At 33.1% G+C, this 21,474-nt stretch overlaps 1 protein-coding gene across 1 annotated transcript in view; it reads right to left on the minus strand.

Annotated features, from left to right (window-relative positions):
• Nucleotides 1-19,953, minus strand: part of Gprk2 (G protein-coupled receptor kinase 2) — a 115,497-nt gene extending 95,544 nt beyond the window's left edge. Inside the window, exon 1 of the mRNA XM_085954839.1 lies at nt 19,015-19,953. Within this exon, the coding sequence (XP_085810965.1) occupies nt 19,015-19,066 (52 nt within the window). The 5' untranslated portion in view covers nt 19,067-19,953. The remainder of the gene's footprint in view (nt 1-19,014) is intronic.
• Between the last annotated feature and the right edge of the window lie 1,521 nt (nt 19,954-21,474).

Consider the following 21,474-nt stretch of genomic DNA (forward strand, 5'->3'; position numbering starts at 1 on the left):
TTGAAATAATGAGAGGCAAATTTCGTTTAGAAGATGGCACAAAGATTCTATAATTAGGTCAGAATTGTGCCTACACAATTTACAAAACATCTGTAAGCAATATGTGTACAAAAGAATAAATTCGATATAAAAATCCATCGACAATAATACAATTCCACAAGGAAGAGTATCGTTTAAATAATAATATAAAATCAAAACGCTACATATGTCAAGTGTTTTTCAACCAGTGTGCCGCCGAATTTTCTGAGGACTATGATAAATTAATTAATAATCAAACATCAAAACTTCCAACAACCTACACCCATGACAATGATTGATAAATATTAGATTAGCATAGTCAAGTGTGCCGCTTAAGTAAAAATGTTGTCATTTTTTTGTATCAAGAAAAAATATGTATATACCTGTGTACTCTTTTTAACACTGTAACAAGCCATGACGCCTAATGACAGCAGTGTTACTTTCGTGAAACAAGAGTGTAGTTAGCTAATATTATAAGTGAAACAATCGCCAACACCCAGACCAAGATAAGATTAAATATACTGTGACCTCACCGAGATCGAATCTGGAATCCACGGATGAAAGACCAGCGCCTTACGCAGTGGACTAATACGCCAAAATATAATGAATTTGTTAAAAGTTCACCCTGCAAGCGAAATATTATGTGTGATCAAACTCCACAATGCTCTGGATTTCTTATAGGATTTTTCAAGTTGGTATTTATATTTCTGAAACTTTTTCAAATCCTACTTCTTCATCGGATCCTCATAGCTGAGGATCGTGCCATGGACAAAATATAGTGATTTTTTTTGTAAACACCGCTGAGAACAGATAACACGATTGAACGTTTGGCGCCCAAATAAAACGCCGTTTGAGAAAAATCGATTAGGCACCTCCTACACTTTATTTTTGTATTCGGTTTATTTCCGAAGCTGTATAAATTTATCGCTCCAATATATCGAACGAAATCTTGTTTGAGAATACGAAAATCTTCGGGATTTTATAAAGAGACACTGCATACTGTAACTGGATAATGTGAACGCAAAATGTTGGATAAGACAAGACGCGAATATTGGAATATGTAGTAGAAATTCAATATCAGACGGATAAAAAGGTCTTACTTATTGGAGGGGTCTCGACGGAACGAAGAGGGAGCTAATATTAGATACGATAAGTATAATGTTATTTAGGATTTGGAAGTTGGCTAGCAATGATTTCAGGACATGAAATCCCGAAGTAAATAGGTACCTAAGTCCCTGCAAAGAGAGGAATTCAAATAATACGTTTAGGTAGGTAATCAACTCGAGAGGAAGAATATTAACCAATCCATGTTATTTATTCTAATCTGAGTCATCCACTGACTATACAAATATTATGAAACACAAGCTCCGGTACGAAATATCAATATTCAAGTGGTCACGTTAGCAGAATATGTCAACGACTAATTTTCAAAAATCACTTGTGTTGCAATGTAGGTAGAGTTCATTTGTCAACTAGGTACATACCTACCATAATTATTTACAATATTGACATATTTAAATGTGCTTAACAACAATATAATATGACGACAGCTGTGGACGCGTTAATGAAAACAATGAATGCAGATGTGCAATAATTGCACTGTAGAGCTTGGCATTTTGTGTTGTTTTTCGATTATTGAAAAAAACCTCGAATTCAAGAATACCTTCACTTCTAATTTATTGTTTCCATGAGATCTCGAGAATATAGGTAAGTACTTACGAATAGGTAGATAAGTATGACGCAAGAAAAATATTGTAATTTTCGACAGGGTAACTCTAGTGGCAAAAAAATCTAAACCAGTCGACAATTATTATTCTTTCACCCACGAATTTAACAAATTCCGCTCGGAAACGACGTGGTTTTTTAATGTATGTATTAGTAGACCCAGATGTATACGAGCAGGTTCGTTTGCGATCTTAATATGCTACGGCCATAATGTATGCATGGAACACAGGGTAATCTATTCCTAAGCTTGATCGTATTATTTTTCACTATGTCATTACTGCAACAACAAATTCTTCGTTATAATTTATAAAACGATTGAAGCAGAGATATAAAATAATATTTCCATTTTTAGTCATGGTTAAATCGATTGAATTTGTTCGGTAAACCGGAGAACACGTTCGGTCGTAGATGTGGCAACACATGCCAGGGGGACGATAAGGGTGGTGGAAATGCCTTCGTCAGTTTAAACTTTAAACGATGATAAAATTGATAAAATATCGAAAAGTATAAGTTAATTTGGCCTCATACAACACTCGTAAACGACTAATCTTCCCTTCACCCATCATTTCGTGTGCATATTAAAAATATTTAACGGGTGCGCGAAGGAATTTTATCAACAGGAATTTTCAACCGGAGAATATTAAATATGGCGTCGGCGCCTTAGCACCGGCTAAAGTTTCCCATCATAATATAATAAATAAGTTAGTAAGTACTAACACCGCCCGTCTACAAGATACGCCATTACGTTACGTGTATCCCAAGAATGGGAAAGTTTTCAACATAAACCAGGGTTAACGGTGTCTTATATTATTTAGGGGTTACCATTCGTCCGGGTCGTCTGGACTGGAAAGTGGCAACCCTGTTCGGATTTGTACTTTCGCCCGGAGTAAGATTATGTGCCCCATTTTACATCATTATCAGTCGACTCATTTGCAGACCAACGACAGTTGAACGGGAATGTTGCGCGGTTGGTAACAGCGAGAATAAAATAGATTGAAATAAAATGGAGATATGAGTGTGTGTAACGAGAACTATTATTATGATAACAAACAGGAATAAAACTTTTTGTTTTCCTCTAGGTAAGTACTTTGTACATAGTAAATTTCATTTTTAGTAAGTAGGTACCTACCTATTTTAATGAATTTTTATTTAAAAATCGTTTTCTTATTATTTAAAAGACCTGAGAGAAGAGACGGGCTTTTTTCAATTACAACAGATCAAACTCCCGATGATGATGAGCCCTTTACTACATGTAATATTTTAGATAAATATTTGTGTTTACAGAGCAGTTTTTGGCACTCCTGTGAAATTTGAATTTTGTCACATGGAAGGTTTTCACAGCTCATCCCCGTTATATTGGTATATACATAATAATAGTCGTCGAGTTCCGATTTTTAAAACTTCCGATGATGTGACAAAATTTTAAAATCACAGGAGAGACATGAAACTGAGGAAGTCTGCGAATAATATGATTTATTTATCTAAATACATAGTATTGGAGGTATTATTTAAATGAGATATTATGTTAAATCGGAAGTTTCTCTAATTAAGTACTTTCGGTATAAAGGCTTGTTTACACAGGATTAGTGCTAAGCATTACTACACACTACTCGCACTAATACCGCCACGTATAAACATGCCGAATTAGTAATAAGTATTAGTATTCGGCCTGTCAGTGGCGAGTAGCTACTAATAATTAGCATTGGGCCCATTTAAACAAGCCCTTATTCTTATAGAACTTTGGGGGTTTTACTAAATTATTCGGTTTAATCATTATAAATCAACTAAATACATTAACAAATCCATGTTGTCAAAAAAGGTTTTAATAGCTCGATGACGACAAAGGACTAACGTAATAAGTTATACCTACGTCATGCCCGAGTACCTACTTAATTAAGTACCAATAATTTTGTATAATCTTCAGGTATTGGTAGCCATTTTACTTATCCGTTCATTAAAACTAATAAGAGATCAATGAGATTCCATAGAAAGTCTTCAAAAGCATCGTTTTGTGTTGCGTTGCCTTCCTTGTTCGGCGGGCTAATTGGAAATTTGCTGAAGGCAAACATCATACATAGGTCGGTATGTCGGAACTCGGAAGTAACTTACCCCCGAGTTTATATGTTTTTGTATAGCATGAGAGGATAAGCAAATAATTATCTGCTTACACAGGAGTATATTATTTAAAAAAAAATCTTATGACAAAAGTATATTATGATTATGACATAAATGCGCTAAAAAATAGGTAGGTACCTACAATATATTGTGATAAATTATCATTGAAGATAACTAAGCAATTTTATTATCCACAGAAAGAACTTAAATAGGACATGTGAATAAAATGAAGATTTTGAAGAAGTGCTTAAAGATTCGTTATTTACTCGAAAAATTGTAAATAGGAACACTTAATTTTATTTCTGTGGGCCATTTAATAACTACTTACTTAGTTGTAACGCAGAATATAAAAATAAAGGGGCCCACATGAACGACACAGCTCACAGACGACTGGGTTTTCTCATAAAAATGTCATTATGAATCCGGTTGACAAATTAACTCTACCTAGTGGTATTGCAAATGAATTCGCGTTCATCACTAGACAGTATTGTTACAAAAACTACACATTGCAAATTCGCATTAATGTCTTTGACGTATTCTGCTAATGTGTCTTCTTGAATACTGAGATGTTGTATGTAAGGCTGCGTCCGTTAACATAGTACACATAGTACGGTACATAGATGATGGATGCACGAACGTATTCGAAACGGTTACATGAGAAAGTTTCACGCCTCGTTTTATTTTACTTTACACGGTAAGTATTCCATTAATTTCCAATTAAAATTAATTGTTCCACGTGAAATCGAAATTTTAATATCAACATACTTACACACTGACTGATTAACTTACACTTTCTATTACACAAACGCGTAGAAAACATTCATCTATAAATATGTGTTATTTAAATGTATGTAGTGTACCTACTGTTAATAAGCTATACAGAAAAACTGTTTAATTCTGAAACTGTAAATTTTCTCTGCGGTATCGCAATCCCTAATACTGGGGCAGTTGGAAGGTTTTTTAAATTTCTGAGATGGCGCCAAAATTCACAAGGTACCCAGATAAAATCACTGCTGGCAAGTATCATTATGCAAACGACGTATGACAAAATTTTAATTAGATCCGACCCGTAGTTAAGTTTGAAAGCCATCTGACACTTTCGCATTTGCTGCAACAATGCATGGACGCACAGTACTTATCTGATATAAAAAGCTGTTTTGTATAATTGATTGTTCATTATTGACCAAAAACAGTCGAATAGACTTTTTGGTTCAGTGTCTCGTTTGAATTGGAAAGATTTTTTTCTTCAAATTTGGATCCATCACTAACATACCCAGTAACATATCGACCATCCCAATGATGAATTACATGAATTGGTTTTTCACTCACCGTATTCTCCCGGACTAGGTATAGTGCGACTTCAAACGATTTTTTTGTGGACTAATTTATTTTTTTAACCAATAAAATTGTTATCGGTACCTATTTCAAATGTTTTATTTGATTTTTAACAAACTCTTTGAACTACCCTCATCTGTATGAAAATCGATATGAAACCTATTAAATTTAATGCGAGACCTTCAATAAAACATAACATAATACTTAATAATTACGTCTTGAAGGATAATCGTTTTTTTAATACTTGAGTTAAAAATAGGATTATCATAAAATGTAGTGGTCACTAAATATATAAATAAATTACCCATATTGGTATTTATACAAATTTCAATAATAGTCAGTTAGGTAGGTAGGTACATGAATTTAAAAATCAAAAATGTAACTGATAAAACGTGTTTTCAAAAATTAAGATGTTTCCGATAAAGTATGAATAGGTACTTGTATGATATTTCTCGTACACAAAATTATAAGTACCTACCAAAGTAATAATAAGTATATCGGGAAAGTTCAATCTAAATCTCTTCACTTTTGAAAATAAAAAAATGCCAAGAACGTGAGCTGCCAAAAACAAATCTAATAAAATCTTCAGAGGATTATATATCTGAATATTCCCTCCAATGTTGAGCGGATAGCACATAATATGCTTGCTTCAGTATAAAGATATAGAAATCCGTTTAACATTCTTCATTTCTTTTTTGTTTTTATTCCATCCAATGAAATTTGTTTTTTTATGAATGAATGGATTTCATAATGAGTGACTAGAATCAAACAAATATTTTAGTGATTAAATCATGGCTACTAAATGCTTTTTTTCTATGTCTTTACAATCCAGTGTAACCCATGTAGAGGTATTTTTTAAAGATTTTTTAGACGAAACTAACTATTCCTCAAGCCACTAAATTCATGCTCTGGAACAAATAGGTACATACTGAAAAATCAACATGTATTAAAATCCAGTCTGTTGAGACTGGCATTACATTCACTACCACACCTCGGGCAATGAACAATAATGTATATGTACTTATCTACAGGAATAAACCAGTAAGCATGTACCTATTTACCTATGTAACCGCTTCTTTACAGAAGACTGATGACGAAACCAGGGATCGATTATATTCTTCATTATATAGGTATATCGAGGTTATACTGACAGAACGCATTAACTCAGTTTTTGCTGTTTTTCTGTTTTAAATGCCAAAATGTACACAGTTTTACGCTCTACGTCCTGGTAAAACGCACAAAGGCATATGATATAATGGTGAGAAAATAGAAACATTATTAAATCATATTGTTATTTTTTTATTCTGATAGAAAGCATGATAATGACCTAATGCGTTCTGCGTATACAAAATACAGGACTTGTACCATGTCGTACATTGTGTTTGCCATAAAGGTTAGTCTTTATAATGTAGAAAAAATGTTTTTAAATCATAAAAAAATCTACGTGGGAGTACGCTTTGAAAAAAAATTTAAAGTCCTTTTTGCGATTATCTCAGAACTTGTTTTAATGACTTAATGCTTTCTGTCAGTATACTCTCGATATATGTGTCGCTACATTTCAAACTCAGCCATGTCCATAATGGATGAAAAGGAGAAAAACAGCTTTTTAGTTTCCTTGTGTACACGGTCATAAACATGAAAGTTTATATAATTGCGATTATAGAATGTTTAAAACTAATAAGTTCCACATTATTAGTTTTCATGTAATTTTCATAGATTCTTCAAAAAATGGATTTGTTATATGGACATGGCTTAGTTTGTCACAAAATCAACCAAGTCCGTGCGGACTTGGCTTATTTTGATATTTCCGTGGCAGCCATTTTATTAGCTATAATGGTGTCATTCTTATGGGCTGGACTTACGAAATGGAAAAGGGCGAAATAATAAATAAATGTTGATGATAACATAAATTTCTCAATATAATAATATTATTAATTTCGACAAAAAATTAGGAAAATGTGATTACGACGGGAAAAATATGGTTTCTAATTTTAAAACATAAAAAATCGATATAAAAGTGACTTCATGCTCGGCATCACAAAAACCTAAAAAAATCCTTCACAAATTGTTATAATAATTATAGATTTGTATTAAAAATTAAATTTTACAAATGGTTCAAATGGATAATAATTAATATAAATGGTTGAAGCCCTCAGCTGGATACAATTCTAGGAAATCGTTAGTTTTAATAATAATTAAATGCCAATTATATCTCAGGGTATGGATATTCAATAATTCTGACAATTTTATTTTGTTCAGTTTAGTCAGTCAATATCACAATTTGAAATGTTTTAAATAGTGGTACACATTTTTCTATTTGATACATACATACAACTTGGCAATCATAAAATAATTATAAAATATATTCTTAATAGGATGTGTATTACCTGTTTAATTCAGTAAAGCATGTACGAATAATTATTATTAAAATCTTTAAATTAATCAAGGAGTAGATACGGTGTGTGTTTTTTTAAGAACTGCAAAGGGTTCTATAAGTCTCGTAAATTAGAATTGTGTAAAACCAAATTTATATTCTCAGTACTATGACTAAAATGTCAAATGCGACCCTGCTTGACACCGGAAGCTTTTTAGGATGCAAGTTAAACAAAATAAAACTTAACGATTTTCCTTATCTTTGGCGCATTTTGTCGATTCTGCCTTAATTATTCGTTTTCTCGCCTTATCGGGGGTCACTTCTGATATTTGAAACCTTATTTTTATTAATTATTTCTATTAAAAAATGTTGAAAAAGATACTATTGACACTCACTCACTCAACGGTTCGCAAACAACTGACGGCCATGTTGTTGTAATCGCCTTCAGTGATTGGCCTGAATGGACATGGCTGAGTGTGATAAAATTACTTCAGTGGATATGGGTGAGTCTGAAAAAACTGTTCATCTTTGACTTCCATTTACTTATTATACAGGCGGATTTGGATGGTTTTGATAATACGGAAATGTTAGAAAGCATTAGTTCTTCAGCAATTCACAAAAAAGTCAAAAATACCTAAAGGTGGACTTGGCTGAGTTTGAAATGTATCGACACATATACCGTTGATATCCCACTCACATTTTTAGATTTTTTTATCAGTAGCTAAGCAATATTTTTATTTTACAATCAATTGTTTCTTGTCTCTACCCGTCCGACACCAAACTGCAGCTGATATAGAGAAGACTGGATAAGAAGATGATTCGCAGATAAGTCATGCATGGATACATACCAAATGCCCAGCAACCACCGAGCCGTTTCATCCCACTGTCCGCATATGAAGCGAATTTAGTCTATGATGATTTCAAAGAATGGACCAGAGCAGAGCGTATCACCCAGAACTAGTATCGACTAGCGAACATGGAACAGACTGCGGTTTGTGATAGGGCAAACTCGTGATAATATGGTGAGATGGAGAATCTCGTAATGCGCCCATAGTATGCAAAATGCAATAGTGTTTTATTGCTGTTTCAAAGAGATCCTATTAGCTGGGCAAAATTGTGTTGTTCCAGAAGTTGAGTGAGTAGCCACGATAACACGATACGACGAAGAAGACAATCGGATTAAAAATTTGAAAACATAATATCGTCACTGTTCTGGCAGAAGACACTAATTCGAAAAAAATACATATTGAGTTAGTTATACCAAAATGTTCCTTATTTCAAACTTTACCGTCTGGAAACCTTCTTAATAAATAAACAGTCTTTATTTTAAACATTTAACCAACTTCAAAGTCAAATAATTACTCAAAACTAGTATTCTCCAGTTAGTGTGTTCTGCCAGAACAGAGACGATATATTCTGATCGCAATTGACAAAGAAATCCTAGTTGACTAGGTATGGATATTGTTATAAACTGTTGTTACAAGTAGGTTGAAAAGATCTGACCAATATTGTGCTAAGTTATTCATAGATAACAGGTTATTACAGCAACTTCACTTGAGTAGGTAAATTTAAATTGTTTTCATTCTAAATTCTGTAAAACTTTACAGATATATGATAACATTCTGTATGAATATGTATGACTGGCGACTGGGTTGTAATTTTTAGATTCGTGTAGATATAAGTACATATAAAAAGGCGATAGTACAGAAAGAATGTTAATGGCAATTATTTTATTATCAAGTTTCTAAATGATTATTTGTATAGTTGAGACAACTATTTTCAGTGTCATTATAACAAAAAAAAACACTTACTTAAGTCTTGTAAGATATTAAAATATCCCCAAGAAACACATGTCATGTATGTCATGATGACAATCATATCACAACACAGCACTCTTGTCACTTATGTCAAGACACTTTGAACCAGATGTCGATGTCAAACCATTCCAATTTCGATGGCATTCATCTGGATATTGTACCGATTGATTTTATGTCAATGCTGTTAATATTTTTTTCATGCCAAACATGGCTAGCGACGAAGGCGGTAAATTAGATTTGCCCAAAACAGATCAAATATATTTACACGACGTATTTTATCAAAGTCACAATATCATCATATATCTCATGTCACAAATCAGAATGGATATGTGCTTGACATAATACTCGGATGGCCAATAGTAGTAACTCATAAGACGTACTTATAACTTAATATTATCTGATGTCCATAATGTTTTGTTCAGTAAGTAAATAGATTATTGAAAGCCTGGTCTATCGCCCTCCGTTATTCCTCTAACATAGAATGCTTAGCGTCATCTCCGTTGGTATTATGACAATGTTGATGCTAGTTTTGATATAAATAAAAACGTGAAAACAAAATACCAAAAATTTTAACTACAAACGAAAAACAACCTATTAAACAATGTTTCATTGTCAAAAATACTTAATAAAATGACATAATGATGAATAACAATCTGTCGTGTGTTTTATTCCTTCTTTTTAATGCTTTTAGATAGGTATGTACATGTTGTACACTTTTAAAGGTACTTATTTCATAAACGTATGTCTAGATTTCCATATTAGCAGTAGGTACAATATGTGTAGATATATATATATATATAACTTAATCTAACACATTGCTTATGATTAACCTTTAATTGTTGAATTACGTTGTATTGTTTTGTTTAGGTTTAGATTGATCAGTGGGTATTTATACTGAACTTTTTTAAACCTGTTTTCGAAGTGATAGACTTTTTTGTACGGTAAATATAATAATATGATGGCATTCATATTCCGGGTGAGACGTTAGCTTCCTGCTTCTGTCAGTACTTTCTGCTTATCGGAAGACGACTTTGGCAACGGTAAAACATCCGTCAAAAAATCTAATAATCGCCATTTCCTACAAAATATCCGATGCGCGCTGCTAATATATACTAGTATAGAGAAAGGCACCAGAAGAATAAAAATATAACATCGATCCTTGTCCATAATACGACGCCAGGGAAGGTGTGTGATGATTTGTGACGATTTAGTGAAGTGGGTTGTAGAACATGAGACTCAAAAACAAAAAAAAATACTTTTTTCCGTGACAACCCCATACTGAAATCAATAATTTTCGACGAATTTGTTTTGTAACAACAGAAATAAGCCTACTAAATACGTATATACCTAAGCTTAATTTAACAACTGATGAAAACACTATGAAAACTTTAAACAAAACGCTTGTTTAAAGAAAATAGGCGCGTTATGCCATTGTATAATTGTCCGGTGTTCGAATTTAGAACTAAGCCTATCACAGTATAAAAAGTATTGAATGGTAAAATGTCAAATGTTAGAATGTGGCACCCTCACTCAGCGGACAACTTATAGGTACTGGTGGATATATCTATAACAACGTTAAAACACTTCGATGAATTAGTGAATGAAAGGCATTGCAGTATTATTTAATGAAGACAACGATGTCGAAAGACAATGCTTAGAGGTCGTCTATAAATTACTTGACACGATTGTTGGAGTCTACGGCACCATCGTCAGAAAATCTTTAACCTCCTGTCAAAATGATATTAATTTTTTTAACTGTCCCTCTGATAAATTTCAGTAAAATGTTCCAACGCAATATTTTATTCTCTGAAGCTTATTTTGTACACCCCCCCATCGCCACAAAGCATCCTAATATATCAGACCCCCTCTCCCTTTATGATGTGACGTCGTATATGGACGACCTCTTATGGAAACATTTGCACGAATTTTGAGTGACACAATGTTTAAAATATAAGTAAACATTTTTAAAGTAGATATTAGCAATATACCTACTCAACTAGTTATTGTGTATTTTTTCTCACAGTACTTAAGTAAATATTAAAGATTACATCTAGAGACCTCTGACATAATTTTTAGCGCGTGCCACAGTCACAACACGTTGACGCCGAACCATATTTTTCATTTTGTATTGTTAGAGTAACTAGAAGTACTTGCGTAATTAAGTATTCTGCAAGGGCGTGCAATGCAACATTCAGACGAGGGTAAATAAACAATTTTGGATAAAATGTTTAATTAGTAAGTATCTACGAAAGAATGGATCATTTATATACCTTTATCGAATATAATCAGAAAAAAAGTACTTATGTACTTAAGTAGGTAGGTACTTAATACATATTTTAAAAAAACTTGGTTGTTTTAAATTCCATTGGTCTAAGTACTGTACGACAACATTATTTAGGCGACAACAGGAAGTCGCCCTTGTCGCGAATAGAATATTTCACAGTGTTGTCATTTTTTGAGAAAACATATCCCGCGAAATTAGGTTTTAAGTTAATATCAATTCTATTCTCAGTAAGTTTATAAGTACATTAATTTATAAGTCTAATTATTTATTATATCAATAGAATTTTTTTTTCAAATAATTTCACCTCTTAATTATTACTATTATATTAGGTTAATTAATACAGCGTAATAATTGAATTTGGAAGGAAATGTATCATTGAACCCACATTAACTGATAATATTGCTGCAGGTATTTATTAATTAAATAACTAGAACACAAATTATGACTAAAAAATTAGAAGTGAAAGATATAACATATTCAATATTATATTGATGACCCAATCACATGTTTTATAATTCACAAATGATGTCTTTATATCGTATTTTTAGTAAAATTGTTGTAGAAACACATACTGTGAAAATAATTTTCTATAAATTAAATTATATCCACCTTACATAAATTTTTGAACAATATGTACCTACCTACTTATCGGTTTAAAAATACGAGGACAATTCATTAACTAACTAATGATCATTTATACTTAATTATTATACGTCTAAAAATATTAATAAAATAGATTACGATACACATAACTTTATAATATACAAACATAATTTCCAGTATTTGGGGAAATATTTCTAATATTACAACACTGAATTTTGACATACCTGACATGACAGGAACCCGTAAAATGGGCTTGTTGAAAGTATTGTATAGGCTAGCCTTTTAAATACGACTCTTTTTCTTCTTCGCAATAAATCAAAAGTTTACTGATAATAATTCGAACATCATTTCGTATTGTTTTAGACATCTTTTGAATATAAAAAGCTTCAAATTACGCAAATTGATAGATGCGTCCAATACGAAGTGTCAAAAATGCAATGAATAATTTGGGGGCGTTCCTAATTTGAAACCGGAAGTTCGATTAGCTGTACTGGATGGGATTGTAGTTCACAGATTTGCCACGTAGCCAAGATGAAGTTGCCGGACAGTAAGTACTCTAATTAATGTAGTATATACACGAATTTTGACACAAGCCAGTTGCATCAGTAGTCACGATTTAAAACCCAAAAACCTTCATTGTTAGGTACTGACATCAATTAAATTGACAGCCTTTCGGGGATTAGGCCAGATCCAGGTTCTATTGTATCTCATTTCCATTAGTTATCATAAATTTGGTTATCAATTTCATTAAGCTTTGTTTTGGGTTTTCCTTCAGAAATGGTTATAAGATTTGTAACTGATTACAGTGATTACCTATCGAGGGTGAGCTGACCGAATTTCAGGAAGACAGGCCGCTGGCACCAGGAAATGCTACTTTACCCGGTGGGATCGGCTATAATTAATAGGTGTCGACACCAAATCATTCGGATCGACCCCAGACGTTGTATGATTCCTAGACCCATCATACGTTGCACCCATCAGCTCGGGCCTCGACCCACAGTCTTGATATTTGCTTAATAATGTTATTAGAAATTTGTTAAAAGACTCTCAAAAACAAACAAAAAACACGGATGCATAAGTACTTAATACGAATCGAACACGTAAAATAGTCTGCAGTTAAAGTGTTCCAAGTTATAGTGCTTAGGTACTTATTTTAAAACTAAATAAAAATAAATAGTTCTGATTGTCCGAATTGTTCGTTTATCCGTGCATCCAATAATTAACCCGGAAAATCGTGAGTAAATCGTAGCACCTACATTACTTCATTAATATAGAAATATCTCTAAGTACGTAGGTACATACTTACAAAGTTAATTAAATTACTTTATCATATTAAAGTACCTACTAAGGTAAAGTAATGCAAATCTTCTCAGTCACGGCTTGTCATATTTAGTGACCTACCAACGCACGCCAGTGTAAAATATTATCATTTTGAATTAATAATTATTCCAAACACGATTCTGATAAAAAGTTTTTACAGAGTTTTAATTGCATTTTTGATAAGCAGGGGGGAAGTGAATGAAACATAAAGAATGAAAGTATGGTTATCTCTTCATAATAATTATAATAACGTAATAAACTGTACGTATATTATTAATAAAATGTGTAGGTATCTACACGATATGTCACAATAAGTGTATTATACTCAGGCATTTAACAATATTGGTTCACATTGGTGTTACAATTATTGATATCATTCAAAGAAAAATTATTTAGAAATACTCGGTCTCAACAATTTTGCGGTATAGAAAATCAATGGAAAATATGACAAATCGAAAACAAGAAATTTAGAGTATCAGATGGAATTTTGAAAGAAGAAAGGGGGTAAGTGGGCTTACTTCTTCCTCTTATGGTTTCGCTTTTATCATAGTTTGGACACCATCGTAAGTTACCTCGTCCCTTAATGTATAAAGCCTGATCACATCACAATATTATTGTTCAACAAAAAATCAAAAACCAGGGAACACAGAATTAATGTTAAAACGAATTACATACTTAGTAAGACAGTAATTTTAATGATATGGACTGGAATCATTTTACAGTGAAATCACGACCAATTTGTGGGTGCATTGTAGTATTGTTTGCTACAACGCGTTCCGTATTTTCCACTGTAGAATGATTCCACTATTCCAGTCTACTAAAAAACAGACAAACACTGATTTTGAATGATCTACCAGATGGTTTTTATTCATTATAAATAAATGTTATTAGCATACGTACATTACTCAGTTTTTCTTTGTCCCAGTTCTCCTTGTTCCTTGAAACCACAGTATTTTGGATTGAAAAATGTGCAAATATGGATGATACAAAATTATTTAAATAATTACGCAGCTGTGGATAACATCAATGACAGAATAAGTAGGTGCATGCTTATTTACAAAAAACAGCACCAAAGAGAGGTGAGAGCCGGATAAAAATAAGTGTTACTTTTACTTGATTGTACAGTATATTTACACTAAATTCACTGAAATAAGTAAAAGCCGACAGTTACAATGTGTATGTCAGTAGTCTTGAGTAATCAGTACTATTATAAAGTAAGTAAGTATATACTAGTATATTTTATTTCTTTGATAACTCAATATTAATAAAATGTCGGTGGCATAATCTCTTTTATGTATAATAATGCATGAAATGTACAAATCTTCCTGTAGATTAATAATATATGGATAACTACTTTACTTTAGAGACCCAACTAATTTAGATTCTAGATGCCCATTATGTCAATAATTGATAAATTATTCCAAATTAGTAAGCATGTAGCTACTTACCTTATTAATTGTATTATTGTTATACCTACTAAGTACTATGTACAAGTACTGAGCAGTGGCGTCACAGGGGTGTGCGAGCGGAGCAGCCGCCCCGATAGCTCAGATAGGGCCACATAATAGGTGTAACACCGAACGTGGCAGAATAAAATGTGAATGGAAAATTTGATTATAAAATGACCAAATTATGGGGAGCGAACCTTCTAGTGATTATGATAAAAAGTAATGTTTTATCGTAAAAAATCACCAGCGGCGCAAATCTTTATGGATGTTTTTTTATCTTGTATGTTTTTATTTAGATAATACTAAATATTAAGATGTCGATTATATTTTATTGATTGTTCAGTATTTCGTCTGGTTAATTATATGTAGGTATTTAATGTTGAAAATTCACTGTTCTTCTTTAACAATTAAGTACATAGGTATAAAAATTTATACTAACAAAAAATAGGGGATCTTTAATTTTTGTTATGTTTAGAGTCTCGTACATTTTTGAAAATACATAAATCCGTATTATTTAATTCTGTTAATGATAACCCAGCTATCAACGAACTTAGTACCTACATATTTATGTGATGGTAGTAAGTGTGCATAGTTACATAAAGTTTGTATTACGTAAGGGGCGCATTTTTCGTTACTGCCCCGGGCGCTAAAATGCCTTGCTACGCCCCAGCTATCAAGTTCCCTGTCTAGCTTAAATTAGCATAATTTAGGAATTTAGTGCTTAGGTATGCTAAATGAAGAGGATGTAAGTAAACCCACTATCTTATTTAGTGACATGCTTAACCCATTTTAGTATTATAAAATTGTTTTGGCGATACCAGTGGAAACACTGATGGATAGAATGTTATGAATGGCAATTACCTACTTACGTCTCGTAACTGGTATCAAAAAACATGTCAGTAGTTGACCTTTAAAAACAATTAAGTAATACAATATTTGAATTAGTAAGGACCGACCTCAACTGCGAATAGTAAATATTTAGTTAGATGAAGTAAACATTTATTCTCTTGAGAATTTCATTTGATTTTAAATTAAATCAATGATGTTAGAATTTGATAACCATGTAGTATTTACGTTGTACTCCATGGTCAAGTTATGATTTTGAACACACTCTACAGCAGCGGTTTCCAACCTGGGAGGCGCGCCTCCCAGGGGAGGCGCGATCTATTGCCAGGGGAGGCGCCAAAATTTTTGAATAAATTATTTTTTATACCATAATATCTACAAATAAATAAAAGTTCATATCTTAACGTAACAGTGAAAATTCAGTGCAACAATGTTTATTTTAATATATATTACATATATTTAAATCCTATTAAAAAAATATTTGGAGCGGAGAAATTTAAAAATGGCGCTTTTGCAAACGCTCTGTTTCGGTAATGCACAAAACGACCGCTGGTTGCATGAAAACAATAACCTCAAATTTAAATGTCACTCGTAGCTAAAGTGTCAACTGAAGCGTGTAGGCAGGGTGTGATATTTTTTTTTTTAATTGTTTTTGACGTGATTTCTTTAATATAATATAACAATAATACATGTCTCCACTTTTAAATGATTTCTACGCCAGATATATTGAAGCAAACAAAAATCTATTTCCTGAGTTCTTGGTTAGTTTGCTAATGCATTTTTCATATAATTTTATTAATAGTAAAAAAAGTCGCCTGCGGCGCTGCTTTGTTTCAGGGCTATTAAATATTTTTAATATATGGGTGAAAGATCCTGGCCTGTGGGCCCTATTCACTATGTGGAGAATCCATTAATTTTTGTCAATGAACGATGATGAATTTGGTTGACTTCTTTTAAAATTGATTGTGGTAATAAACAAGCTCATTCGTCGCATGAAAAAAAATTAATTAAAAAATGAATTTGATATAAGTAAGTAGTAAAAACTTGTGTGTTAAAAAAAGTGTCTGTATTATTTAATGAAATAAAGGGGGGGAGGCGCCAAGATTAGATTTTTTTTAAAGGGAGGCGTAGTAACATAAAGGTTGGAGACCACTGCTCTACAGTCTACAATCTACGTAGAATGGATACTTATTATTAAGTAAGTACTAAGGTATTATTGAGATTTGTTTAACCTACCCATGAAAATATAGATTAACATGTAGTTAGTTTTATAGTACGTACATTAAGTAGGTCTCCTCTTTTTCTAATAATTAGTTTCTCTAATTAAGTAATTGTAGTTGTAGTTGTAGTAGCTGGGCTGAAGCAGGGCAACTCCTTATTATTCTTTTTAACATTGTCTAGAGAAGGTTGTAAGAAACCCCTAGAGAAGGGGGAGCCGTCCTAAATGGATCCCATAAAGTATTAGGCTATGGCTATGCGAATGATCTGGTTGGTGGTGGTGCTTGGGGAAAAAGAAACACAAATACGCGATATTTTCACTCCTCTGGAAGATGTGGCGTTCCTAAAGGCGAATCTAAAGGTTTACTTTGAGAAGTCCAAGTACTTAAGAGTGTCGAGGGAGAATAGACACCCAGGTAACATTTTGATGGGTAACTTGACATTTGAGAGTATGTACCGCTCTTTTAAGTACTTAATTGGGAATCAACATCTCCCAAAAGAATGAGATGAATCTCCAACTTCCCAACAGACTGAAGAATGTAAATGCATCGTTCTTCGCACTGAAAAGTCTACTCAGGTCAAAGCTATTGTCAAAATAAATAAATCTGGTATACCTACAACGTGACCATGAAACCAATCACTTTGTATGGATGCGAAACCTGGAACCTAACGAAGAAACAAGAGAAGGCTATCAACAAAATTCTCCGAAGAATACTTGGACCAATTAAATAAAACCAAAGGTGGTGCGAATGCTGAACTCTGCGAACAATTTCATCCCAATATAGTCAATGTCTTAGGGAGCAGACTCAAATGGGTCGGTCGGTCACGATGTTAGATGCGATGGAACTAAAGCTTTCTATAAAGTTTATGAGGGAACCCCTGTAGGCACTCAGGCCTTGAGCTGCCTCCGGAGGAAATAGGCGGATAACGTCAAGAGGGTCGCAGCGAGGATGAGTGTGACTGACTGAAAGAGAGAGCTCGGAATAGAGATTCCTTGGGAACGGTATTGCAGTCAGCCACGTACCTACTGTGGCGCCAGCTTAAGTAAGTAATTAAGTAGGTACTTGTTGATGTCATTATTATATTTTTTAAATCATTTTCATCTGTCCTTTTATAGATGAATACTTATAGGTATTTTTTACATAAGTACTCCTATATAGGTATCTTACCTACTGATTTTGAGCTAAGAACTCGACCGATCAGATCACCCTGTCACACTTTACGAAGTACGTGGCTATGTAGGGTTGATGGGTGTGTTGTTAGTACATAGTATTATAAATTATAAAACTTAGGTTATGTTATAACAAATACTTATATAACTGGTGAAATAAAATATTATTTTGTGTATTCTCCAAGCTACATATTCTTCACCTACTAGGTACTTATAAGAAAATTAAGTAGGTACTAATTGTATTACCTCATAATCTCATATTTTAATTAAAATTTGATATAGCAAGTAAGTATACATAGAGACGATAAGGACGTACCTACTAAAAACTATGTCAGTAAGGTGTAAGTAGGTAGTTAGTGGATAATTGAAATTGATATTGGAGGCATCATAGTAAACACATGCATTCAGAAATTAATTTAAACAAAACAAAATATGCAGGTATACAGTAGGTACATACTTCATCCTTAATATTTTATTGAATTTTGTCTAATATTGTCTGTCTATCCACTAAAAATAATTGACAGTTGACACTGGAAAATACAAAAATTAATTATCTGTTCTGTGCTTAACACCATTAAATTGATTAATGGGAATATTGATCATCGTAATATGAGTGCAAATTAGTTGCTGCTTCGGTAAATTAAGTACATACTAGGGATTGACATAATGGTTCATAAAAAATGTTATTAATTATTATGTCAGTGAAAAAAAAAACAATATGTAAGCATTATTGCACAAACCTTCTCTCGCTTTTAAATAGACCGTATTGGCTACAATATTCTCCAATTCCATTAGTTCCAGTGTGACGGTGTGGAGTGAACTTCTTGCCCGGAGACGATCCCGGAGGACTTCGCTTCAGCGCCCGGCGGAGGTTACAGCTGCAACCTTCGACCTTCCTTGCGGAGATCTCGCCCATATATTATGATGACACTTAACAGCGAGACACAACACTTAACTCTGGATTCACGCACATGCAAGGATAATATTATTCAGAAGCACCAACAAGCACTTATTCGACTTCTAAAACAGACTCGGCGTATGACACGACGAGGTCGGAACCCGGTATGGTAAGGTTAGTGGTTACACCTTCGCGAATAACTTTATAACAGGTGGTGTAAAAAAGCTTAACAAACATGCAAATTTACAATGAATAATTCAACACCCGAAGCGCAATGAAATATTTGAAGAATTAGTGTTATTACAGCACTGGATGACTGCTAGTTCGAATAAAACGAACTTCTGGGAGATGACATAAATCAAATATTATTGACTGTCAAATCGAAGGGCATAACACCGATCACGGATAAACTGTATCTTCGTGTTTTAAAAGCAACCTCTGAGTACAGGCGAAAGATGTGGAAGAGAGGAATGCGAAATGCTTTTCAAACAAGGGGTGTGGTTGGATCGAGATTTTAAAGTAATCCTCTACTCGAGTACAATGGCGCTCTGTCGAAATCTGTCGACTAGTGTCCAAACCGTTTGAAGTATCATAAGCAGCACAAAATTGGAAGTTTATTTATCCCCGGCGACGGATGTCTTATTTTGTAGGTATTTTAAGTTATGAGATATCCGTAGTGATAGTATTTTTAAACGGAAGAATTACTACTTAACTCTAACAAAACAATTTTTTACTACTATCGGCCGATTTACTACGGAATCACTGAAGTCGTAAGTGACACGGGGCTGCCACATGCGAATGAAAATAATTCCAATCCGTTAGCTTAAAAATTATAACAATAAAGGGAAATTTTATAAAATTGGTAACATTGTAAATATTATTTCAAGTGTTTCCCATCGGCGCTGTCCGCACATTATAGTTAGAAGAGTTCTCAACAGATGCCGCTACAAGCAACAGAATAGGTTTGGTACTTTGTTGAATAATGCAGATTTTGTAATTTTTTTTAGATTCTATCCAAAAAATTCCAGACAAGTTACAATATTATCATCATAATCATCAGCCGGGATCGATCCACTGCTATATGAAGGCATCCCCTAGCTCTATCCACTCCTCTCGGTCCCTAGTTCTTTTCTGCCATGTACATCCATCGAACTTTATTAACATTTATCTGTAAACAAATGAGAATTATATAAAAACCCTTTCTAAACATTTGTATTGTGTTTTTATGACAATGTTTTTTTTGGATTCCACTGCGAATGGAAAACATTTGCAAATTTGCTAACAAATGGGCAAATGTGGCCCATATTAGGGGGATTATTATAACTATTTCATCGAAAGTCAACACATGGTTTTGTTAAATGTTGTTTTTATTAAAGCATGGAAATTTATACAACGTGGACTGTTTGAAATATCACTTTAAATACAATTAAATAAAATAGCGAATACCTACGTACATTGAAAAGAGATGCTAATTTTATTATATTATATTCAAGTAGGTACTAAATTTTGATTCATATTTTATTTCCAATAAAACCTTTTATTTTTGTCTTTTTCACCCGGTTTTTGTCCTGGTCACTGCCAGATACAATATATCTCGTCAAATGGTCCAAGTTCGCTACGCCAGATACGAGATATCTCGGTAGTACTAATAATTCGGCCAAAACAAAAACAAAAGGCCCGAAAGTAAAAGTTTAAAATCAATTTTTTCAATAAATGGTGAGTTTATTTATGACTTCTTTTTAACGTACCTAATTAAAAAACCAATAATTTTTTTGATTTTTTTTTCACAAATTATATTTGGCATGTTAGGTACTGCCAAGGCCTTTTTTACGGCAGCCAAAAGGTTAAGAATTTGCCATTTCAATAGGTACCTGAGTATCACAAACAATTCAAAAATACAACATCGTATAGCAGCTCTTAATTAAGACTAATAATGATCTCTCAAAATTCAATAAATATGTTACGCAGGTATATGTCAATCAGTATCCAGTGGCACCATAGGTGATTTGCGGATGTATTGGAATTGTTTGCTGGGATGCCTGTTTCAAGATTAGCAAACTGCACAGGTGGCACTGTATACAGAATAAATTTATCTATATACACCCTTCGACTTTCACACGTAATTGGTTCCTGAATTGTGTTTGAATGTTTGAAAGTAGAACGATGTGAAAAAAACATCAAAAAGTGTACCTACTTGACGAGGCGTATTAGCAATCAGGTGTTTTCAGATGGTTGAATACTACTGTTTTACGTATTTGAGAAAGTGATGAGGAGCGATGGAGAAAGGAAAGACTGCATGAAG

The sequence above is a fragment of the Rhyacophila brunnea genome, unplaced genomic scaffold (assembly GCF_057557595.1).
Source record: "Rhyacophila brunnea isolate RB1 unplaced genomic scaffold, BYU_Rbru_1.0 scaffold_4, whole genome shotgun sequence".
Lineage (NCBI taxonomy): Eukaryota > Metazoa > Arthropoda > Insecta > Trichoptera > Rhyacophilidae > Rhyacophila > Rhyacophila brunnea.